Source organism: Molothrus aeneus, chromosome 3 (genome assembly GCF_037042795.1).
Source record: "Molothrus aeneus isolate 106 chromosome 3, BPBGC_Maene_1.0, whole genome shotgun sequence".
NCBI classification, from domain to species: Eukaryota; Metazoa; Chordata; class Aves; order Passeriformes; family Icteridae; genus Molothrus; species Molothrus aeneus.
Window position 1 is genome coordinate 26807574 of NC_089648.1, and position 21835 is coordinate 26829408.

A 21835-nucleotide genomic window follows, 5' to 3' on the forward strand; every position below is an offset into this window, starting at 1 on the left:
TAAACAGTGTTTTCAAAAGTTTACATGCAGCAAGCTTCCAAAATATTAATCTTAAAAAGAATCTTTTTCATTGTATTTTTCAAAGAATACAAAATTAGAACACAAAGATAAAGAGATAAGACTTGTTTCCAGTCTTTCTCTGTGATTCAAAAAACACTAATGTTTTGTACAGCTGTAAATATCTTAATTGAAAGTACGTTCTGAAATTGCCTTAATATGGTAATGCAGAGATTATTCATCTTTCTCTACAAATTCAGAGTCTTGCTTTTTCTGTCCAACCCCAAAATAGCTTTTGCATATTCAATGAGCAGTTAATAGTCTTCATACTGAAAACTTACTATCGATTCTTTAAGCTAACATTAAAGGAGAGATTTCCTTCACAGTAACAGTGATGATCGACTTGGTGAAGCATAAAATCAGCTGCACCATAATCTTCCACAAATGTTCCCAAATGGATCATCTGACTAAAGATTTAAACTGTATCATCTCTTAGATGGCCATTCTGAAATGGATTTAAATTACACTGATAGATTATTAAGCTGCAGGAAGGAGTTTACAAATTTAACTGAATGCCTGGTTGGTAAGCAAGTGTAAATATTCTACTTGTGCATTCATCCCACTTGAGCCAAGTTGTTCTAAAACTTTTTAGATGATGAAAGAATTTTGAATATCATCAAGTTTTTCATTCTAGTGTAGACATACTGTAATAATTTTTCTTCCTTTTAATTTAGTTTCAGATTCAGTGCATATGTAACCACTCTTTTCAGATGCCTCCCCACTCTCTTCACTCCTTTCCCTGACCTGTTTTTAGTCTCAAAAGATAATTAAGTTCATAAAAGCTCTTATGAAGAAGAGCAGTCAGGTAGAGGAGAGACACAACTGGTTATTCCACCAAATACTGCCACAGATCAATTCAGTTTGCTATGAAAGGCAGCAAAAGGAGGGCCAAACTGTGAAAACACTTCTCATCTTTTCACTTGATAAATCCTACTTAGGACACACGGGAGAACAATAACAGCATAGTGCAGTGATTCAAGAAGATGAGGGATTAAACCTGCATGAAATGAAACTTCACTATTTCTACTGCTCACAAATGTAGTGATTTTACTTAAAACATCTGTATGTACCAAAAAACTGCTCTAGAAGAGGTGTCCTGCAAAGCACACTCACTTTCTCTCTTGATGAAGAGCACTGCAAAATTAATTAGATTTCTTTTTTCAAATCCCACTTATAGATCACTACTACAATTTTCCAAGTTTCCTGGGAATGCATCCTTCCAAACCTATGAGACTGCAATTTTTTCAATCTTACATGGATCTCTACTTCTTAATTGGCTTTGAATGACTCAGTTCTTTTCTATTAAATTATCTCTTGGTGCTATATCTTCTTTTATATTTAGTCTTGAAGGACTATATTGACCATTCTTATTCATACACAGTTACTCACCTTCTTGTAACAGTGATAACATTTCTGTATCGGTGGCATATAACTTTCTACACCATTTTTCCAGGAAGGATAAGTTTATTCAGTTATATTCACAAAATCCATAAATAAAGAAGCCAAGGGAAAGTAATTCTGCATACTGCAATGCTGCCTCACATGAGTCAGAGAAATAATATATGCCTCCAAGTTGCTTTAATAGGTATAGGCTCCTAAATGTGATACTATCATTGCCTGAAGGCCTGTAAACGGGCCTGCAGTTTGATCACACATCTTTTCAAGAAGGAACTGGCAACCTGTGGTAAACAACAACAAAAAAGAAACAAAGAGAATATTTTTGCTATTAAGTTGCAGCCATACAGTAAAAATGATGCTGCAAGAACGCAGCCGTAAATGCCAGTCTTGTTTATTACAAATTCAGTTTTACAGCTTCTTATGAAACATTTGCTATTGCATCAAGAGAATCTCTCTGGTAATTTCATTCCAACATTTCATTTGTTTTAGGAGAGCTCATAAAGCACTCAGTTCTAAAGCACTGTATTATTAACACCTCAGTCTTCTACTTCTACCAAACAAGTAATACTCACCTATAATTTACACATCTTGAAATAAAGTTTCAACAATTTCTGATTTTATATGAAAAAAACCCCAATACTTGGAAAGGGAGTTTGAGCCGCCAGGTAAAAAAGAATATTAATACAAGAGAAACTGCTCTTCTGTTCAGTAGCTCTAGTGCAGTCAATGTTAATTACACAAAACAAAGCTCAGAAATTACTGCCATTTTAACAGCCTTCTATTGACATTGTCAAAATAAATGACATACATAAAATGAAATGGATACACAAAGAACTACATACTACCTAGAAAGGTAAGTGTTCCATTTGTAAACAAAGATTAAACACAGCCTTAAGAATATAAAATTAAAATTGTATTTTAGTTTAAATATTTCTCATACAGACTGCAAGTCAGACTGCATGAACTTTGGTCTCTGTTCTGCCATTTATTTGCTTTTCAATATTTTTTTAATTAAGTGAAACAGTTGCAGTGCTTTTCTTTCATGCAGAATACAGCTCAATTCTGTGAACTTTAGATTCTAAAGAAGGTATAATTGAAGTTCTAAGTATCTTTAGAGATACAGTTATCATCCAAATGTGAAGAGGTGTCCAAAATCACCTTAAGACACTCAAGAATACTAGAGAATGTTATAGTGGCACAACAGTAAGAACCCATAATAGTGGAAAAATGGCCTAGGAGAAAAATCTCCACCAACTCTGAAGTCGCGCAACTCTTTCTGCTGACAGGTATGGCTTGTTTTTCCTTGAAGAAAAGTGTGTCAAAATGAACCAAACTTAAATGTCTGCTAATTTTAATTGTGATGAGTCATGAAGGTTATAGAAAGAGAGAGGAGAGGAAGAACACTGCACTGGTTAAAGCCTTGGACAAGCCCTCTACTCACAGCTCAGAATTCCACTCTGAATTTGCATATACCTAGATCATGTTTCAAGTCCTGTCTGAAACACAGATGTTTTTTATCATATGTCACAACTCCTGTGAACAATATATTAAATTAGAACTTGCGAGATGATCAGTTACTAATTTCATCTAATCTATGTAGGGAGAAAAAGCAATAATACCTACATGTATGTCAAAATAGGAACGTGGGTATAACTTGACCTATATTTCAAGAGCTTATCTAATCACTTAACAATAGTAAAATGAAAATTAAATAAGATTTATTACTTAGAAAAAGTAATGAGTCTAGGTGAAATGAGATAGAATTAATGATTTTATCTAGGACACACATTATAAATGCTAAACAATGAGAATAATAATTTGGAATGAGCATGTTTATTCTTTGTTAACCAACACATTGTCCTCAGGGTTTTGCAAATGAATCACTGATTATTTATATACCATCAGTCAGTCATCAGTTTTAGTCAAGACATCAGTCATATTTGTCTAACATTTTTCTACACCAGAAAAGATGTTACAGTAAAACAGAGAATATCTGATAACTCCAAATATATAAACACATTCCAATATATTAAAAGCATATATATTTCAGTAGTGTATTACTTAAGACAGCTACAAAAGCGAGTCATTAAAATGACAAAATATGGCAAGAGATAGAACAGCATTATCAGTTTAACTCTATTTCCCTATTTTCCTTCACCAGAAGGACTTCCTATGGTATTATATGGATATACTAAAGTGATATATGTGCATTCCAGACAGTTCATTACGCAACTTAAAACCAACATTTAATTCATGGACATATTTTCGCCCAAATTTTGATGCACTGGCAACCTGCTAAGGCCTAAGGAGTGCACCTAATTGCACCCAATGAGGCCAAACTAATGCTCCTCCCCACTGCCCCTTCTCTCCCATGGATGTGCTGCTTGCAAAGATTACAGGTCCCAGCACATGAAAGACATACAAGTTCTAGCATGAACACCTGAACTGTTAAAACAGCAACAGAGATTCAAGAAGTCTAAGTTTCACTTGCTGTTCTCTCACTGTCTCACTGAGATGCTGCTGGACAAGGCAGATTTTCCATTAGCCTTCTCATCTAAAGTCTCCTTCTAAAACAGAAAATGCCTACATACACCTTCTGTAAACAAGCAACCACCTTCTTAAACAGAAGTTACTATAGAAATTAAAAGCTTTACAGGAACATGGCACATTATTGGCTAGCAGTTGGTAGACAAAATGCTGTGCATTCTTTTTGTATCATGGAAGAAAAACAGCAGAACATCCTATATTTTTTTTTGTTTTTACTTTATGTTTTATGGTATTATGATTAACGACATTGCCACTATCAATTAGACAAAAATAAAAGTGATGGATCAGTCAACCCTTGTATGTTTACTGCTGAGAGTAACTGATTCAATGTTAAAGCTTTATTTTTTTATTATTGTCTTAAACCTCTAAACCCATGAAACAAAGTAAAAGTGAGTAGTATTAAGCATGCCACTACATGATTATTTTACAGACATATATTTTAAAAAACCCAAACAAATGAAACCTTCTTTTAAGACTGCAGTCATGAAAGGATTGTTGTATATTTAACAAAAAAAAAGTTACCAATGCAAATCACAGCATTCAAACCAAGCATGACTAAGAATCATATGAAATCACCATACAGATGCACATTCATGCTAATATATTCTTTCTTAAGAAGACATAGTCTACTAAGCTGAAAGCTAGAACAAAAGAACCCCAGAACATTAAACCAACCCAGTCCTTGTAGCAGCAACTGACACTTTTATAAACAAAATTTACATTAAAATGTCAATATATGAGGTGCTGTAGGATTTAAGCCCTGATCTGAAGCCTTAGAAACAAACCCAGTACTAGGGGTACTGAAAGGGGCTGTGGGCTCAGCATGGAAACATCCTTCAGAAAATCCTACCATCGTGCTTTATGCACTTATGTATTTGCAAATACAGATTTGCTGGTTCTGAGTTTTACAGATTACTTGCTACCTTCAAATTCTATGCTCAACAACTTCTCAATATTTTTTTCTTCAAGAAGAAACAGCAGTGTAGAACAAATGCAAGAGTTTTAAAATATGTATTTCCAAGATCCACTTCCCACTTTAAGACCACTGTATATTGCTTGTTCTACATAGTATGGGTGGACCATGACAGATAAAACAAGCACCATCATTATGTAATAACTGCAATTATTTTTATGGCTATTGAATTCCATTCTTCCTATGCAATACATAAAATGCAAATGTAAAGCAATAGTACAAATTACAAGCCCTAACAAGGCAGTAAATCTGAACCAAGTCACGCAACATAATGTGTCTATAAACTTTCCCACCAGATGCAAAAAGGCTTTCAAAAGCTGCTCTTTTTAACTTATTTTTCTTAATTTTTTTAAAGAAAATTAATGAAAGTCCCCCTATCTCTAGTCACACCTAAATAGCAAATTAGTAGTTCTACCAAATTGGAGGGGAATTCACAGAAATTGAGATGAATATTTTAAGATTTATCAGTAGATGTGGTGGTTCTTTCTTTTACTATTGCATTATAAAAATAAAATGTTTAAAAATAAAAGAACTGTCATCAGAAATACAGTTGATTGGAGACTATGATTCATATTAAGATCATAACCTATAAAAATCATCAGCTGTGCAGAATGAGCTGTTCCAGTTGACAGATCTTATTAACAAAATCTTCCAATAAATTACAGAAAATGCTGATTTTAAAAAATTGCTTTTGGCTTTCAGCATACAGAGCTTAAGGTACTCCTGAAACTAACATATTTTATGTGGTTCTAGTCACTAGATGCTACAAACAACTCATCTTGTTCTGGAAAAGCTCTACTAATAAATGTAGTGAGAATGAAGGGAAATTTTTTTCCCCAGAATTCAAATGTAACACATTTTTATCATGAAGTACACTTTTATACCCCTTTGCTTCCCTTGGTTTGTGGGCAGAAGATATTAAGAACAAAATAATGAAAGGATGACTAATTAAATCATAGTGTCTGTAAGTATTTCTGCAGCTTCACTGAACTAAAGCAGTTATCACTTTACTCTTGGCTCTCCAATACCAGAAGCAGTAGATTCTGTGACAAAACATGAGGTGACCTATTCTGAAAAACCCTGTGAAGGTCAGTGATATGACTACAATGGTATGACCAGCCAAGAAGCACAATACAGTGGAATATGAAAGATATTATACACTTTCACCTACAGTGACAAGTGTATCTTGCAAAATAAAAAAAACCAAACAAAACAAAATCCCCAAACATTTCCAGCTGACAGATCTTATGTTTTTTAAGCTATCATGAAAAACTAGACACTTAAAATATTTCAGCACCAAAAAAATATCTTCACATTTCACAACTTTTTAAAATACCAGAAACACTTCATGACACGAAGACTTTTTTTTTCCCTCCCCATGTTATTTTTGGCCTCAGTCAACATGTAAGGTCCAATGGCTGGAGTTTGCCTGCTTCTGGCACTGGGCTGCTACTCTGACAATGGTCAACACATCGAGCTAAAGGAGCACTTCCTCACTGGTACTTTGTTGCTATTTTCAATGGAAAATGTGGACAGCAAAATAAACTGCAGATTACTGGGCCAGGTTAAAATGAAAGACTCTATAAGAGACAAGCATCAATGACATCTATACTGATGTCTTCTGCACACACAGCTTACATTTATTTTCCCAGCCTTTAGATCATGCAATTTACTGTCTTCAGCTGCTACAAATGCTACTGTTTCAAATACTGCTAGTACTAACTTGCAGAGACCCATTTCTAATCTAAAATCTCAGTGGCTCATTATAATTGTATGTTATAAAGTCTGCCTTTATTAACAGAAGAAGCCCAGACAATCTTTGATGATCCATTATTCTGTTTAAGTGAGTTAATGCTGGTATAGTAATCAATCAACTGAATATCATACTGTCATCTACTTTTAAAATATAAACTATTTGCTCCAAATGCTTGCATACATCTCAAGATAAGGAATATTTTATGGAATGAAATTCAGGAAGTTAACTTTGTGCCTTTGTCACAAAGTCTTAAGTAGTATAATATTAAGATCAATCTAAATTATCCTAAAAGATCTCCATGAAAAGCATGGTCAGAGTATTGTGAATTATGAGGACTACATTTTATTTCAGGATTATCTGTCAATCTTATAAACTTTCAGTTTTGCTATTGGTGAAAGAGGTAAAATGACACCAGGCACCACAGATCTGAGAAGCTTCATACGGTATGCAGGTCCATCATTCTGTCCAATACAACATAAATACGTCTTGGAAGGTAGTCAAATAGAATATGCTGCATAACATTCTACACTCTTTTGAGAGGTAGCTGCCTGGCACAGACTAAAACAGTCTAGTGCAAAAAGATCAAGTCAGATCTGAGCTCCACATCATTCTTGACACTGTTGTGACTTCAACACACTACACATTAGGTTTTAGTTAGTCAGCTACAAACAAAATCAATGAAACTTAAAAGCAAAATAAAATATTATTATTTTTCAGAATATTTAGCTCAGGTTTTTCAAACAGCATTAGAACTTTATACAAGTGCATTTGTGTTTTGGCATTTGCAGGAATTTAACACAAATCTTAAATGCTGTCAAAGAAATCAAACTGCTAAAGCACAACAGAAAAGAAATTGGCCTGGAAAAAAATCTCATTTCACCCTGCATGTTACACTTTTGTTTGTTCTGTACTATGGTTAATTACTCAAACATAGACAAGTACTGCAGTCTTTTCGCAGTACCTGGAATTTGGCCTACATTGTAAAAAAAAGTTGCAATAAAGTCTTTTAAGAGACTTCCAAATGATGAAATCAGACCAAGGAAAAAAACACAAATATGTTCTTATCTTTCAATTTGAACTTGAGGATAAACCTCTTCCATTGACAGTGTTACACACAACTGTTTGGCCCCTGGCAATGTGTCTAGACAACGTCTGTTATTTATTTCAGTTCTAAAAGATCAGCACTAAATACAATGGTCATCACCAAAAAAAAGCATCTAAAGAAACAGGTCTATGTTGCATGTTTCCTTTACACTTCAATACTGACAAATTATTGGAAGGCTGCTGGTCACAGCATCATAGCTAAATCAGTCCTGATATTAGCTATTCACTGGAGCACAAGCAGGTACATACACATAGAAAATGAGTACCTTAAAAGATACATACGAGAAGGTGGTGTAATCAGGGAACATCTTACGTAATCAAAACATTAAAAACCCCCACGGAAATAAGAAGAGAAATACCTCAATGTCTTGTTTTTAACAGCATCACTGGCCACACACTCTGAAATCCACTGATACTGTGCAAGAATACTACAGCCACATAAACAAGTACAATTTTAAAGTAACTGAGCTGGAGGTTTTTAATGATTTGTCATTATGATTACATATGTGCCCCTAGTTGAGGAAAACTATCAAGAAAGAAACAAAGCTACACAGAATGAATGCACCTAGGTAGCCAAGAAGGTCCATAGCATCCTGGCTTGTATCAGCAAGAGTGTGGCCAGGCAGTGACCATGCCCTTGTACTCAGCACTGGTGAGGCCACACCTCAGGTGCTGTGTCCAGTTCTGGGCCTCTCACTACAAAAAGGACATTGAGGTGTTGGAACACGTCCAGAGAAGGGCAATGGAGCTGGAGCACAAGGCCTGTGAAGATGGACAAGGCTTCTGGGGTTGTTCAGGATGGACAATTTGAGGCTCAAGGAGTGCCTTTATCTCTCTCTACAAACACCTGAAAGGAGGTTGTAATGAGGTGGGGGTCAGCCTCTTTTCCCAGGTAACAGTAACAGGAGAAGAGGAAATGGCCTCAAGTTGCACCAGAGGAGGTTTAGATTTGGTGTCAGGAAAAATTTCTTCACAGAAAGAGTGATCAGGCACTGGAACTGGCTGCCCAGAGAAGTGGAGGAGTCACTACCTCTGCAAATGTTCATTTCATGTGTAGATGGGGTATTTAGGGATGAGCATGGAGTTATTAGTGGACTTGGCAGTGCTGGGTTAACAGTTTGACTTCATGATCTTAGAAGTCTTTTCTAACCTAAAAAATTCTATGAGAATTTGAAAGAGGTATTTTAGATGTTGAGCCTATTACCTATTTTATTACTGTGGCGTACACAGTACCTGTAAAGAGGCAAAAATGCAAACGAGAGTCTGACTCTCAAAATGAGTATATATGGTGAATACCTCCCTTTATAAAATAATGTGGAGAAAATGAAAAATACTACAACCAACAAAAAGAATTTAATTCAAAACGAACATGCTGATTAAAAATCCAACTGCAAAAAAAAAAGCAAAGGAAAAGTATACAAGGATTTTCTTGAGGCAAACCTCATTCTTTTCAAATAAGAGAACCTTAATGAAAGATTTATCACAATAAACTTTGCAGTAGTTTGAGCAACCAGCTTGATTCTGCGGCTGTTTCAACACAAAGTTTTGACTTATATCAAATGGATTTGCATAAGAAAACCATTTGAAAGTGGATACAAAGGTCCACATTCAATTAAAACCTTTGCATTAAAGTATAGCTTTCTAAAAGAAAAAATAATGGATGTGCTTTTTAAGTGTAAGCCAACATTTCTTTTAGAACAGCTATTTAGCATAGAAAATGCACAATGATGCTTTTTCTTTCAAATGTAAAGGAATATGGCAAGAGAAGTTATGAAGAGAGATTTATCTGCTGCAGGCATTATAACAGGTATTATGTTTCCAACTAAATAAAATCTGAAGAAATTTTACTAGAATAACTGAACACATTTTGCTACAATTTTAGAATTCAAAGGAAGAAACAGTGTACTCAGCATTACTCTTTAAACTATCCTCAGTCTTTTAAATATACTCATATATTTTACTTTAAATGTACACACACTTGAACCCAATTTTAAATTTAGTGCCACAAATACTTTTGAAATAACATGGCAAATTTGCCTCTCCAATCTGTAACAATCCAACATCTGCTACACCTCCAAACTTTTATTCTTTATAGGAAAAGTACTCTCACTACAATCAGTATGAAGCTGACACAGTAACATCTTATGATTCCAGAGTGTATTCTCAACAACCCCGAAGATTTTGTAACACTGCATACTGATCTCACAGCTTACATCATCAAACCTTATGATACAAAGTTTTACTGTCATGCTTGTAGTGTGATTACCTACTGAAATCCATAAAAACTTCAGAAGAACATTAGAAATCACTGGGATACTAGGGAATGATTGATTAGGCAAAAATAATGGTCTTTAATATTTCACCAGATTTTAATGCAAGTAATATTAATTAAACATAAAAAAGAAAATGTCAGAGAAAGCACAACAGGTTTGAACTTTGCAAATCATGACAGAGAAGCTACTGCACACTATAAGGTTGGCTACAGACTAGAACATATTTCATACACATTAAATTCTGCAGTAAAACATTAAGCTGTTAATACACTAACAGCCTTCAATTGCTGATTGCTCTTCCACCTTTCAGGGTAATATATTAACAATTATTTCCACTGCATCAATAAAAGCTCTATCAATCATGTACCATAATCCAGCAGGCAGCAGGTAGCATTGAAACCAGCATGACTGGCAGCCATGATGGAAATAAACTATTTTATTGCAATATATTGGAGGTCTATTTATGCCAAAAATCTCATCCAAAAAAAAAAAAAAAAGACATGGACAGCTTAAAAAAAAAATCTCTTTTTTGTTTAATAGCTCCTTTACTAATTTGGAGTAGTCAGAGTACAACTATTTAAATCATAACGGAGTAGTCCTGATTCTACCTGCTTTCATGTTGTCTATTTTGCTGTCACAAGAGATGACATTCATCTAGCTCAGAATACATACAGGAAGTTGAAGGCAGCAAGGGGTATATAAGATCCTGCCTGCTACAAAGCACACTCTGTCATAACCCATGCTGGAGCCTAATTCAAACCATTTTTCTACTGTCAACAAATACTTCTGGAATAAAACAGTATTTCTTCTCCTGTGGCTACTCAGCCAGACTACATGTCACTTTCCTACTAGAGATAGTTAACTTGCCAGCTTACACTGTAGAAGCCTGATCAAGAAAACGAAAGATTTCACTATTACATTGCCCATCAAGAAGGATCCACTGCTGTAAAAATCCAGGCTATAACATATGAAACTACATTAATTTTAAAACCCCAAAACTAAGACATTAAGACTTCTGAAATATCAGAATAAAGGCAGACTGGGAAACTTTGATTCTGCTACCTGCTCTGCGTATCTCTTCACCTCGCACTACATATGCATGCAAAATAAACACATGCTTTCCGTCAGACTAATGAATCACTCAGTACCCAGGATGAATATATCTCCAGGACAAGACTTGTGGAACACTAATGATTTACTCACACTACATGAACCTTGTTTAGAGAAGATGCTTAGAGAACATGATTGGGAATTACAGTAAGGAGGAGTATGCTGTCATGCATTAAAACATTACTCTTCAGAAACAACTGCAGGTTCTCTCATGGTGATGACAGGTACATCAGTCATACGCCACCTTCCTACCTGCAAGGTTTCCCTGAAACTGAACACAGAGGTACAAGACAGACCTGCAACTGCAGCTATTCAACATATTCCTGCACTTGTCCTGAAATTCTTGACTCATTTAAAATTGATTCTGAGAAATACAGCACTTGGGAATTCTGGCAGGAGCAGACAGCATAGTTCACACTATACATTCTCAGTCGTTTTTCCAGAGTCTTTCAGAAGCAAATCACAGCTAGCCTGCAGTCTAGGTGAACTGCTGTTGTGTCCTGCTTAACACCAAACTTCCAGAAAAGGCCTTAGCCAACCCTCTTACATCTGATCAGAAACATTCCCATCAAGTGAGAAGAAAAAGCCCAATGGAAGACAGCAGCTGCTACTGAAAGTATCTGCATGCTTTCAAGAAGTAGCTAATTACTCAGACAGAAAATCTACAGAAGCTAGAAAGATTTAGGGTTCCAATCTCAAACTGCAACCAAAAAATTCAGTCAAGATTATAGTTGTGCCTGCCTTTACTTTCATGGGTTGTGGCTTGAGGCATCTTATTTGGTGAAACACTGAAGACTCACACTTGCAATTATGATTTAACAATAGTTGAAGACAGTTCTAACAATAAGACGAAGAGGAGGTAATGGAATCCAAACTGAAAATTTCATCTCAACACATTAGTTTTTAAAGATTAAGTAGCTGTTCCTCCTTCCAAATATTTAAAAGAAGGCAGACACATGGTTTAAAGGCAAGATGAGTGTTGGCAACATCAACTGACTCAAACCTTGTCTGCAGTGGAAGTTCTGACACTTCACGCTGACAGTCATGATAGACAGAAAAACCAGATCTCACGGCATTCTCTAAATATAGTAACATTTACCTTATGATGGGCTTCCACAGTAGCTGCTTCAAAGAGAGACTGTCCCTGTGCTGTAAAAACACTCATTTCAAATTCTTCCATGGTGGTAGTTTGTCACAAATCGCTTTTTCTGTTTTTATTTCTCCTCTTAGCAAAGAAATAAATGCTTTTTCATCCCAATTCGCAAAAATACTCTATAGTACTACTTTCAAAAGTATCTGGTTAAATTTCTGTTCATTGTGAACAATGAAGTAATGTAATCACTGAAGCTTTCAATTCAAGTAACCAGAATTTGCTTTCATTCTCTGTTAAGAAATGGTATATTTAGTTTGCTTTTCTGCTTCTACTATCAAGACTACAATTGAGTCTGTTCATTAAAAACGAACAGGTGGTACAATTGAGACTGTTCATTAAAAATTCCAACACTGACAGACATGTCATGAAATTCCACAGACTCATATAAAAGGCGCCACTAAAGTAGCACACAAAACAACAGCATGTCCAACATCACCTTCCCAAAACATGATCCAATTGGATTTTAGAAATGGTGAACTTTCAAACTCTTGGAGAGCAGGAAAGCAGGAAAGTCAAAATAATTACTAAGGAGATTCCTCTCTTCACAAATACTGTCAACTTAGACAGTTATTTTACCTTAAGAAGGTATGTAGGAATATTGCTGAAATCAACAGGCAACTTCAAGAGGAAGCGAGCTGAGAATTCTCCAGTCTGTGGAAAAAAGGTAACACTAGTGAGACCTGGTAGCTAAAAGAGAACCACAAACATTCTGAAGATTAAATACTATCCAGAAAATTAAAACAAAATTGCTGAATAGAAGTACTGGAGAGGAAAAAAAAAAATTACAGATTTCACAGGTGTCATACAAAAAAACACCTTAAAAAACATTAACCCTCGTTGCCAGTAAGTCAACAGCAAAAAGTAGATTAAAACAATATGCATGACAAAAAATCAGACTATATTTTGTTACACCCTAAATATAGATGTATCTTGGCTGTACTCATTTCCGGACAAAGGTCTGGCAAGACCTGCAAAGAGTCTGAAAGCTAAGCTAAAAACCTGACAAATTGATAAGAACATGTAGATAAAACAGAGGCATCTTTACAAACACTGCAGATATATGTAAAAGAATTTGTGTTTTGAAAGGTGAGCACATATCAAAAGTGTCATCGGAATAAAGTTAGAGGAAAAGAGTTCAAGTAGAAGGTTTAAAATAATTTGTTTTCAGAATTATGTAACTCTAAACACCTAGACAACCGTTTACTGAAAATTTGCCAATTTCCCATACACATTGCTCTTTTTTACGCATAAAGGGTATGTGAAGGAAATGGAAAGGATTTCCTCTCTGTTTCATACACTTCCTTAAAACCAGACTTTGTCCACCTGGTTATAAAGCAATGAAGTTAGCTGTTTTTTAAAAACAGATGCCTGCCTGATTTCCTTCATGTTAATTTTTTGTTATCGCTATTTTTTTAGTTCAATATAGTAGCCACACAGCAGCTATATTTGTTAGGTACATGAATTAGCAGTAAAAAGTGTTAAACATTGATTTTATGCAATTAATTGCAAAAACTGGGATAATTTGAGACAAGCTAACCAATTTGTCTGCGCCAATCTGTTTCTGGGTAATCTACCAGGCATGAACTATAAATACCTCATTCTACCTTTAAGTCACTAAACAAGAAAAAACAAGATCTGGAACGGAACTGAAATGTTCCTAATAGCACCTTTCAAGTTATATTATTTGCCAAAAGGATTTGTGTGACATTGGGCTGTAATTCACCCTTATGCCAGCTAGCTAAGAATTGCCCTTAAAATTTGTCACTAGTAGTCACACAAGATAGGCAAAGAAATTACTCATAGAAACACTATGCAACAAAAAGTGAGTGTAGACTAAAGTCCAGCTGTGAAATCTGTCCTGATTACACCTCTTGTGAGGAGAGGTACCAACTTCCTGATGTATGCAGAAAAACCAACAACTTCTTGCACACGTTTAACATGGAGACTGCTGTGATGATGGTCAGGGTCCTCACTTCTTATCCAAAGTGAAATGGATATTAGAGATAGTGCTTCTCCTCTGGACTTTCAAAAAATGCCAGACAACGTTTGCCATAAAATCCAGAAAATTATTTTTGGTATAATACCAAGTCTGATGTACTGGGATGGCCACTGAGCACATGAATGACCTCTGATCAATGCTGCTCTGATCATTGGCTGCTCCAAAAAGTCTGCACCTTTCATATCATTCCATCAAGATTATTTTGCAAACTAATTCTTCCGAAGGTGTTCTGGCTGGACAGGGAGCAGCCCCTGTCCATGGTGCTCATTTCCCCTGCCCAAACCAGCTGGATAGAGGCATCAGATGGAGACAGATGAATTTCTGGCCACAGCCCTTAGGGACTGGGTACTTAATGGGCTCCTGCATCTGCTGGTATTCCTCCAACAAGAAGCCACTTAGCTAGATAGTAGTTTGTTGATTTATCATATATCTTGGAGACTTGCACTTTAGGAAACTGGAGGCAGTGGAACAAAGGTATAAGAGCAAATTTCTATTTCTGAGCAAATTTCTGACCCCTCTATTCTGGGTCAGAGTGCTGAATTCAGGTCTTCTCTTTAAAGTATTTTTAACTCATGCACCTAAGATGATTGCTTTATTAACACTGTGAGAGGCTCATACTTTATTATTTCAGAAATCTGCTGAACTACTATTGTTTTCTGAGAGACAGAAGCAACATGAATTTCAATGACTTCTAGGCAGAGAAGTTAAAAGGCCATTTGCCTCCTGCTTTCTGGAAAAACAGTCCTATTTTGCTGATCCTTGAGGCTAACAAAACAAGAAGTTGTAGAGGACAGTAAAGAGAACTACAAAGGGTAGTTTCACAGTTTTGTTTTAGGATACTAGTAAACAAGCCTCTTATATATACCAAGTTCACAGAATCTTCAAAACCCTCAAGAGCCTTCTTGACAGAGAATAAAGACTTGGAAAAAAGCACATGCTATAGAAAAATCTATAGCTCCACTATATGAAAAGGATTTGACTCAAAATGTATTTATTTTATTGGAATGTTTTTAATTAAAAAAGCATTTAAAATTAAAGAAAAGAAAGTTCTTTATTCAGTCACCAAAGACTGAGAAAAGACTCGATAAAATTTCAGTACAGTTCAGAAAGTCTTCTGCACTTCAATAAACCAGTCTGATGAAATTTAGAGATATTACAAGTTGTTTGGGATGCAACCTATGGACAATAACATCTGTGAATAAGTTAATTTCAATCAAATATTCTGATCTATAAACATTAAAGAGGTCTGAATTTCTTTGATGAAGAAAATTAAATCTGGGTTCAAATAAAAAAGCCTAGATGACTTGCCTAAGGGAAAAAAACCAAAACAGATCAATGTGTGAGTTGTAGAGTAAACATCCTTGAATCACCTGTAACTTAAGGATGATTTAAGTGATATAAAGTTGAATTCTAGCCTTGATAATAGGAGTGCTGAAATTTCATCAATTTTCAGACTGCACCTGTTTCAGAAGATACAGCTTCTGAAGGCCAGTTTATCTTAAGAGTATGCTCTTTCTGAAAGCAAGGGGGAAACAAGTCCTTCATAAACACCATTAGATATTTCCTGACATGTCTTACTCCAAACTTCCCAAGAAAAATATATTACCAGCATAAAAAACTTGATTTTTTGCAAAGCTTACTCTGTGGCAGAGATCAATTTTTAAAAAACGTCAATTCACACAGTAACCAAAATGCCTGCATTGCCAATGGCCACACCTTAGAGGTCTATACACAGAGTGTTTCTATATAGAATGGCACATTTCCCATGTGGGAACTTCAGGAAGCAGATAAGCCAGTTTAATGCCTGACTGTCCTATGAAAGCATGGCCCTACAAAGTCACTGCTCTAGCCTACCTTGCCTCCTCTTGCAGAAAATTACTTGGGTTAGTTTTTCCTCTCCAGTTTTTCCTCTCCTCTCCCGGAACAACTCATCTCAGCTTAGACAAGTGCAAGAGAGATACTGGCAGCTGCAGCTACCAATTAAATCAACTCAAACATAATGTGGAAACACACCCTAATGCATCCTACCCCTAAGCAGACTGGTAGGCTGGCAGGGTGTCATACCAACACAGTTATTCTGCCTCTCAAATCTTCAAAGCGAACTCAAAACTTCCACACTGATGTTGTACTGTGCTCTCTAAGCACAGCACAGGCTTTTCAACAGTTTCAAAGTTTTCACCTATCAACCAGATGAATGAACACCAGGTTCAAAACCAGTTCTCACCTGGAAATCTGGTTCAACCAACGTAATGGAATACAGCAACATCCCAAACAAGGAATATAGAAAATCAGCTGAAGTCAAATAGTTTTCTCCATCAGAAACATCAATCATGGAGATGCACAGGAAGAACTTACGTTTTCCCAAGAAGGAGTTGTATTTGTTAAAAGCATTTTAGATGTAATAAGAGCTTACCCAGTTGTTTTTTTTGCCAGCATAGATTTCCATGTTTTCTCCATACTGGGGCTCTTCAAGTAAAGTCTGATACTCAAACATGAGACGAGAACTCTCCCGTAATCGGCTGCACTGAAATTGATGATACTGCTGCACAAGCTCTTTCACAACAAGCAGCAGGCATTCAGGGTTTGAAGGATTCCAGGAAGCTAAATTCTGTTGATTAGAAAAGAACAAAACCCAAAATGGTTGACACCAATAAAAGACAAGCAATCCCCCTTCCATACTGATGCCAGAGGCACATATGCATGTGGAACATCTTTGACAAAGCTACATGACAATATTAGAATACAAAAGTTCTACCATGCTTTGGAAGAAAGCCAGGTCAAACAGCAGAAGCTTATTGACAAATAGGAGACCTACTATAAAACTGATAAAAGGGCTAGTACCAGGCTTATGTAGACCCAAATGACCATTCTATTCTTTCCTGAAATTATAGGAAAATTATAGTTGCATCTGAGAACTGGAAAAGCTTTAATTAAATTAAAACTGATAGGCAACACACAAGTACAACCTTGCACAGTAACTGATTCAAAAAGCAGTCAACTAAGTGAATAGGGCAAATTAACACCAACTACAGAAACTGCTCTGCTTCATTATCTCAAGCAGTGGCTACATTATCAGTGGTAGAGCAAATGGGTTCTCTTCTCTTGCCTCTACCTTGTGATTTATTTCACCTTAACTGCCTCTTCACTTGAATTACCCTGACTCATCCCCTTAACACAAATTTCATCTGTACACAGAAGTCTCTTTAATATGCCAGCAGAAATTTTTATTAGAGGTTCACTATATTTCAAGAAATAGCTAACAGAAATAAAAATGATAATACAATTAAGATAACTGTGTCAGTAGCACAGTAGTGATGTTACCACTCCTGTAATTGGCTTAGATCAGTCTTCTGTGCACAGTTAAGTTTTATTCAGGAAGTATTGGGTGTTACAAACCACACCTAATGTGACCAACGTTACATGCCTACATCTAGCTGACCAAAAAAGGACCTATGTGAAAGGTAAAGAGGGACTCACCCTGTAGTCCATGCTGTTAGGACATGAAAGAGCACTGATTGAAAGTACTTAGGTACTCATATGCTTTGCACTTGGATCTTCAAGCAGTTTTCTTGATACCACCTCAGAGCATGTTAACACAATCATGTGGCTTTTGGTGAGCTTTGAGTATAAGTAAAATCAATCTGCATTTCATAGAATCATGGTATGGTTTGGGTTGGTAGGGCCCTTAAAGATCATGTAGTTCAGGGGAGGGACACCTTCCACTAGACCAGGGTGCTCAAAGCACTTTCTAACCTGGCCTTTGACACTTCCAAGGACAGGGTATCAGCAGCTTCTCTGTGCAACCGGTTCCAGTGCCTCACCACCCTCACAGTAAATAATTTCTTCCTGATACCTTATTATAATTTACCCTATTTCAAATTAAAACCATTACCCTTTCTCCCACCACTCCATGCTGTTATAAAAGCTCCCCCTTGCCAGCTCTCTTGAGGGCCCATTTAGGTACTAGAAGGCTGTATATCACACAGATATTTGACAAACTAGCTGCAACAGAATTTTAAATTGCATGAATTGTACAGTTAACATTAAGAAACTCAGAACTAGCACAGACATCTGCATTTTACAACTAAGTGATAAAATACAATAGCTAAAATACAGTTAGATGCCACGTTACTTCTTTCTGTAAGTTGCAGATATTTCATAAACAAATTTGGATTTTGTGTAATACCAAAAGTCATAAATACAAGTAATAAACACAAGTGAATGAGTTCCACAGAGAACTTGAGTCTCTGTCCTTACAGATACTCAAAACCTGACTGGACAAGGACCTGGACAGCCTAATCTATCTGATCCTGCCCAGGCAGGGCAGCTGGGCTAACGATCTCTATCTAAAGGGTCCTTCCAACCTCAGCTACTTTTAGCTTTATGAAGAGGTTCACAAAAAGCTCAAACTGAAACAGGATCTTAGCAAGGTGAGACTCCACAACTCTGGCCTCAAAAGAAACAAATGACCTCGTGTATAAATTTTATCTTCTGATTCCCCTGATACCCTGCAAAAGCAGATAGAAAGTTTAATCAGTTACTCATCAGGCACCACGCTTCAGCTCTACAATGAAATTTACTTGTAGCCTGATCTCTAACTAAAATGGCTATTTCCATTAAAAAGGGTTATAAATTTTATTATTTCTGATGACTTTGGATATGTCCCTATGGAATAGTTTTATACAGACTTCAGTACATGTGTATGGTGGCTCAATATTTCAAGTGTTTATCTTTCCACAACTTTATACTTTTTTCCCACTTATGTAATATATATTAAGATCTTACCAAAATGAACTTGTAATTTTCAGCATCATCACTTGAAATATATCAGTCTAATTTGTCAGTGAAAGCAACGGGAAGTATGTATTGCTGTGTTTTACATGCATGAACAGCTACAGGATTGAACTGCATTCCTATTTTCCTGCTCACTCTGATTCTGGTCAAAAAGGCTGCTCCACATGGCTAAAATGCTATTCTTGAACCTATGCCTTTAAAAGTTACTCCAGTGTCACAGACTTGACATTTGTTCACAGCTTGATGTAAAAGTACTGTTTTCTCCTCCTTCTAGACAGTAGAAACACTTACAAAATGGTAATATTATCATTGTAAAATCTTAAAATGTAAACTACATTCCAGAGGAATTGGTAAATTGGTGATACACTAATGCAATTCATATAAGTTCCTCAAATACTACAGAATGACTGAAAACCTTGTTCTACCTTGTCTGCTACCTACAGTTGGTAAAAATTTGTTTGCTACTTGAACCTATTTAAGCTTATCGAATTCTACAAATACTAGAGAAAATCTGTCAGGTAAGACAGCATCTTCTAGGAAACACATTTTCTACCATGCAGCCTGAAACCAGACTGCATATAACCTTAAATTTCCTGTTCCCAAGCTGCTGCTCAAATAAAACATTTCCAGAAAGCCAGAGGATGTAATATGCCAGTATGTATTGATATCAGCCAGACAAGTGGGAATAACCTTTCCTCCTAATGACATTGGTATAACACAATAGAAATGTTCTGTCAAAGGAAATGACCAACAGTATTTTAATAACTGACCTAAATGCAACTGAACCTTTTGTTTTTTAAATAACATTACACTACAGAACAAAAAAAGAGCAAGAGGAAATCCATTGTCATTTGTGCAGCACAGAGCTAAAGGAGTGCTCTTTTCAAAGAATTCAAGAACATTGCATCAAAACAGTGTTTATTCTGAATTGTCTTAAAGCTACAGGAATTAAAATAATGATTTGACTGTAGGACCTTTACTAAACACTTCTCATTCAGCAACTCAAATTTCAGAGTACAAACTGGTTATAAAAACAAACCACCTGAAGAACAATTCAACTACCCATTCAGGTAGTTGAATTATAATGGATTCTCACTGATGAAAGAAGAAACATACAAGGGCTATATAAATTTTCTGAAGCACAAGTTCTGATTTATATAAAACGTTTTTAGCTTTAGAATAATATTATTGTAATGCATGTTATTTGGCATTTGGCCCCTACATTTCCAACCATTTTGTTAACTTTGCAGAAGGGCTGTACTTTCCACAAGATCTAAACTCCTAAATTTTAACACAAACGCTATCGAATATAATGCCATATTTATGTACGAAATTTCTTTTTGCATATCTTAGTGTAACTTATTTGCCCTAAGCACTAGGTTCATTCACCTGAAAATACTGTTAAACAACTTTAATCCAATTTCAACAGGATGTGAAAATATGTGCTATATTGTTCTTAGATTCAAACAGCACCTTCTTTAATCTTCCTTCTGTTTTTGAAATCAAAGATAAAGTAAGCAACTACCTGTAAAATACAGGTAGTTGTAAATGTAAAATACATTGTTAAATCTAGGGCAGAATTTGATTTGTCAAGTTTATCCCTTTCAGAGTGCCTACATTGCTACAATTTCAGCATTAGGCAGAGTTTTCTGAGGACACACAATTCGTCACTTTATTTGATGCGAGTAGCGTCCTTGCAACAGTAAGTTGACCATTTCTTTAGAGGGAAAGGACCTTCTAAATAAGAATTTATTTAGTGATGCAGTATTGTTGTCACTATTAGACTTTGGAAATCATCAAAATCTTAAACATAGAGCAAAAGCAGTAGTAACCTGTATGCTTCATTTTCTGATTGTTTGCCTGAAGGCTGCATTCCAGCTGAACCAATCCTGCTTTTTAAGAGATTGTAGTTAAGAAGATTTAAAACGTTAGAAGACCAGAGCTTCTGGTGTTTGTGTTTCATGGCTTCAAGTTCTGCTTGAAAACTCAAATCTTGTGTAAGTATTAAAATCTGATGCAACTTCAAGATTGAGGTTTAGTTGTTACAGCTTTAAAAAAATCCTGGGAATAAGAACACAGACAGATCACTGAAGCCAAGAGGAATACATAAATAACAAGACAATTATGTATATAGAAAAAGACTTATTGCTTTCTGTGGCTTGTATCAAAATCTTCTGCCTTGCTCACAAATCTATACATTATCATTTTACCAAAATCACATGCATGCTGAAAAGATTTTTTTTTCGCCTGAATTTGCTATAAAATTGTGACTAAAATGAATTTTATAGAGAAAAAAAAATTATCACAGTGACTGGGGTATTGACAGACTGAGTTACATATTTCACTCAATAAATCCTGTCTAATTTGAGATGAGATTTCTGCATGATTTCCAGAGAGTTAATAAAATTTAACAGAACAATCATTAATGCATTTAAAATAAAGAAATCCAGACTTGGATACAATCTCTTGCCTTGTTTGCCAAGAGATATCTTTAAATGAACTCTGCAGTGCAAACTCCCTAAGTTACTCAACAGTTAGCCAGTTAGACTGAAAGTGGCCCACTGTACAACAATATACCAGCATGAATCAACCCAAACTGCATCTGCAATTAGCCCTGCACTCATGCTGATCTCACATGATGGCCTACATGCACAACTCACATTGGTTAGGA

At 35.8% G+C, this 21835-nt stretch overlaps 1 protein-coding gene across 1 annotated transcript in view; it reads right to left on the minus strand.

The window, feature by feature from the left end:
- Positions 1-21835, minus strand: part of BABAM2 (BRISC and BRCA1 A complex member 2) — a 161130-nt gene that overhangs the window by 94457 nt on the left and 44838 nt on the right. The window contains exons 5-6 of the mRNA XM_066547872.1: positions 16784-16978; positions 12948-13022 (exon numbers count right to left, since the gene is read on the minus strand). Of these exons, the coding sequence (XP_066403969.1) occupies positions 12948-13022; positions 16784-16978 (270 nt within the window). The remainder of the gene's footprint in view (positions 1-12947; positions 13023-16783; positions 16979-21835) is intronic.